Below are 4,147 nucleotides of genomic sequence, written 5' to 3'. Positions count from 1 at the left end.
CAAAAAAAAAAAAAAGGGTTGTGATCCTGTTGCTGGTAAAAAAAAAAAAAAAAAAAAACACTGAGGGTTGCGATCCGTTGCCGGTCACGAAAAAAGACAAAAAGGAAAAAAAAAAATTCTAATTTCTGAAAAAATTGCAAAAATACTGCATGCATGCCCACACCCCGTCCTCCGGATCACCAGGCTTTCTTTTCTGTGTGTGCATCTCTGCCTTTCTTCTCCTGGCTCATTGCTCCTAAACCTCCTCGGAGCAGGGCCATGACCACAGCATGGTGACCAGACTCGGGCAGCTGAATGTTGACAGGACACTGAGAGCTGTCCACTCTGCTGGGCCCCCTCCCCTGTGTAGGGGTCCCCTTAGCTTCATTTGTCTCTTTTACTCTGGAACTTTCCGTCAGCCTTTCAGTGTCTTCCCTCCCCACACACATTAGAGGTGCCCAGCCCTCGTCCTTCGGGCGGATCTGCATATTCGGCAGGAACGTTCCAAGGCCATGTGTCTAGTGGTATTTGCTGTGGTTTCCACTGTAAAGCTCCTGTTTCCCCCATGTAAGTGAATAGGTAACTTATGGTGACAGACCTTAGGCCGGGTGAGCATCTTACCCACTTTCTGTCCCCACCCACCTCACGTCCCTGGATGGAGCTCACCTGTTGCAGCCTGGAGGCAGCGGGCACGTCTGTCCTTCCCGCCGAGCCGCTGTGGCGTCTCCTTAATCCCTCCTCTACTCTCAGACGTTTCGGCTGTTTCCAATCTCTGGCAAAGGGTTTTTTTTTTAACTGTGGTAAAAATATATATATATAACAAAATTTAACATTTAAACCATTTCTAAGTGTACAGTTCAGTGTATGATGTACATTCAGTGTTGTGCACCCATCACCACCAACCATCTCCAGAACTTTTTCGTCTTCCCAAAGTGAGACTCTGTCCCCATTAAACATCAACTCCCCATCCTCCTTACCTCCAGCCCCTGGCAACTTCCCTTCTACTTTCTGTCTCTATAAATTTGACTGCTCTAGGGACCCCATATAAGTGGAATCATGCAGTATTTGTCCTTTTGTGTCTGGCTTATTTCACTTAGCACAATGTTCTCAAGGTCCACCCATGTTGTAGCACGTGTCAGAACTTACTTCCTTTTTTAAGGCTGAACAATGTTCCATTGTATGGATGGACGACATTTCATTGATCCATGCTTCCAGTGATGGACACCTGGGCTGCTTCCACCTTTTGGCTGTTGTGAATAATGCAATATGAACATGGGTGTGCAAATATCTTTCAATTCTTTTAGATGTATACCCAGAAGTGGGATTGCTGGATCACATGGTGATTCTATTTTTCATTTTTTGAGGAACCTTGGTGCTGCTTCCACAGCGGCTGCACCATTTCACGTTCCCACCAACAGTGCACAGGGCCTCCAGTTTCTGCACTTCCTCGCCCTTATGTTCTGCTTTTTGGTAGTAGCCACCCTGTGAGTGTGAAGTGGGATCTCACGGTAGTTGCATTTCTTTCTTTTTTTTTTTTTTTTTTAAAGATGACTGGTAAGGGGATCTTAACCCTTGACTTGGTGTTGTCAGCACCACGCTCTCCCAAGTGAGCCACAGGCTGGCCTTTGAGTGGCATTTCTCTAATGATGTTCAGCATCTTTCCATGTGCCTGGTGGCCATTTGTATATCTTCTCTGGCAAAATGTCTATTCAAGCCCTTTATCCAACAAAGAGTCCCTAAATGTCTTGCTTCTGTGTAAATTCTTACAATGGTATAAATGTCACCCATCTAGTTAGGCCTTTCAGCGAGTGCTTTATGTTGCCCATGAAGATGCCCCAGTCCATCCTCATACAGAAAGTAATGTGGTAGAGAAGAGTAGAGTGTCGTCCCATGGGCTGGGGGCTTGTCCCCATCTGTGAAGTGGCTGCCGTAGCAGAACCCGGGCCCACCGGCCTATGATTAGATGGAAGGACTCCACGCAGGCACATAGTAGGTGCTCAATATGTATTCATGAGGCTTCCTTGACATTGTGATGGATGATTGTGTTGCAGCCACCGTCCCTGCCATGGGGGGTGAGGGGTGGCAGATGAGGACGGGCTGAAGCCTCTGCCCCTTGGGAAGGGGCTGAGCCCCGGCCTATGGCTCTTTCTCTCGCCCCCAGGAGACAGATACTGGGTGTTTAAGGACAATAACGTAGAGGAAGGATACCCGCGGCCCATCTCCGACTTCAGCCTCCCGCCGGGCGGCATCGATGCTGCCTTCTCCTGGGCCCACAATGACAGGACTTATTTCTTTAAGGACCAGCTGTACTGGCGCTACGATGACCACACACGGCGCATGGACCCTGGCTACCCTGCCCAGAGCCCCCTGTGGAGGGGCGTCCCCAGCAGACTGGATGATGCCATGCGCTGGTCTGATGGTGAGTGCCAGGCCGGGGACAAGGTTCTGCAGCCTCAGTTTCCCCACCTGTAGAATATGGGTCACACTGGGGTAATTGGGAAGCTTCCATGAGCCAACGTGAGCCCACCACTTGCTTAGGACGGCAGTGCCTGTCAGTGAGCTCCAAGGGGCCTGCCCCATGCGCTGTGCTGCAGACCCTCCAGCGGCTCCCACCTCCCCTACGACCTGGCCCACTGCTCTGGGCTTGTTCACCCCGTACCCTCAGCCCCACCCGCCCGGCCTCCTGCTGCTTCTCACACACAGCAGACACGCCTCGCCCCAGGGTCAGTGTGCCAGGCAGGAGGCATCCTCTGTTCTGTTCTCAATGCCATGTCCCCAACACCCAGACCACCTGGCACAGAATAAGCCCTCAGTGAATGTCCAGAAAGGGAAAGAAACCCTGAGAGGTCACCTGAGCCATGCCCTGCCTCCCACAGGCTCTTCCTGAGCCCTACAGGCCTGGGTTGGCACCTACAGACCAGACTCTGACCCACCTGAGGTTTCCTCTGGGCTCTCCAGGCCCTGCAGCTCCTGCTGCCCTTGGTCCTCCTGTCCCCCAGCCAGAGGCAGGCCCAGCCCGGAGCTCAGTTCACAACCCTCTCCCCAGGTGCCTCCTACTTCTTCCATGGCCAAGAGTACTGGAAAGTGGTGGACGGTGAGCTGGAGGTGGCGCCCGGGTACCCAAGATCCACAGCCCGGGACTGGCTGGTCTGCGGAGACTGGCAGGCGGACGGTTCCGAGGGAGCAGGCGTGGACAGGCCAGATGGGGCCCTTGCCCGGCCGGGACAACATGACCAGAGCCGCTCTGAGGACGGCTATGAGGTCTGCTCCTGCACTGCCCGTGCCTCCCCACCCCTGGGGGCCCCGCGCCCGCTGCTGGCCACCCTGCTGCCACTACTGCTGCTGTGCACAGCAGCCCAGGCCCTGGCGCTATGACGGCTGGCATTGGCCTGGGGAAGGACAGAGGAGTCGGGAGGTGCGAGGATGGTGTCCTGCCCCTCCACACCTGGAGCAAGGGGTGCATGGAAGTGGACCCAGTCTTGCCGACGGGATGGGCCACCTACCTGAGAGCAGAGGGAAGGGGCCGGGTCAGGAAGACTGTCCAGGCAGGGCTTGGGGCGGGAGCTGCCACGCCAGCTGGCAAGTGACTGGACCACTCAGAACTGCACTGGTGAGCAGAGGGGGCTCCCCTGTCAGCTGCACACCGGCCTGGAAAGAGGAGCTGGAAGGAAGTCACCTCTCTGGAGCTGGCACCACCAACTCTCCCTGTGGGTGCACACTGCCACCCCTGGTGCTTCCGTCCCAGGTCCCCCATGGGCCTGCTGCTGCCTTGCTCAGGGCAGCCCCCCTGACAGACGAACCCCCGAGCAGGGACCACACCCGTCTCTCCGTGACACATTTCAGACAAACATGACCTCTCCTTGCTTTGTAACATTTCCATTCTGCTCTGTAACACACTCTGGAGACTCAAGGGACCCGGCAGGCCTGCAGGTGATGGGGGGCTTCCAGGAAGGCCTGCGAGTGATCACTTCCTCCCTTGGTTCATCAACACCTTCCTGTGTAGTATCTCACCTGTACAGAGCGGAAAACCCTCATGTCCCCAGGGTGGTTATGCCCATTTCACAGATGGGATTGCTGAGGCCCTAAGTGGGGAAATGAACCTCCTTGCACTCACAATCATTGACCTAACAGCTTCGTGCTGCGAGCTTGATTCTGTTCTCTGGGCAGG

At 54.6% G+C, this 4,147-nt stretch overlaps 1 protein-coding gene across 1 annotated transcript in view; it reads left to right on the top strand.

Moving 5' to 3' along the window:
• MMP17 (matrix metallopeptidase 17 (membrane-inserted)) overlaps nt 1-3,850 on the top strand; it is a 13,140-nt gene extending 9,290 nt beyond the window's left edge. Inside the window, exons 8-9 of the mRNA XM_008574619.1 lie at nt 2,141-2,398; nt 3,026-3,850. Of these exons, the coding sequence (XP_008572841.1) occupies nt 2,141-2,398; nt 3,026-3,354 (587 nt within the window). The 3' untranslated portion in view covers nt 3,355-3,850. The remainder of the gene's footprint in view (nt 1-2,140; nt 2,399-3,025) is intronic.
• Nucleotides 3,851-4,147: the final 297 nt, after the last annotated feature.

The sequence above is a fragment of the Galeopterus variegatus genome, unplaced genomic scaffold (assembly GCF_000696425.1).
Source record: "Galeopterus variegatus unplaced genomic scaffold, G_variegatus-3.0.2 Scaffold1075, whole genome shotgun sequence".
Taxonomy (NCBI): Eukaryota; Metazoa; Chordata; class Mammalia; order Dermoptera; family Cynocephalidae; genus Galeopterus; species Galeopterus variegatus.
This window is presented reverse-complemented; position numbering and strand designations above follow the sequence as displayed.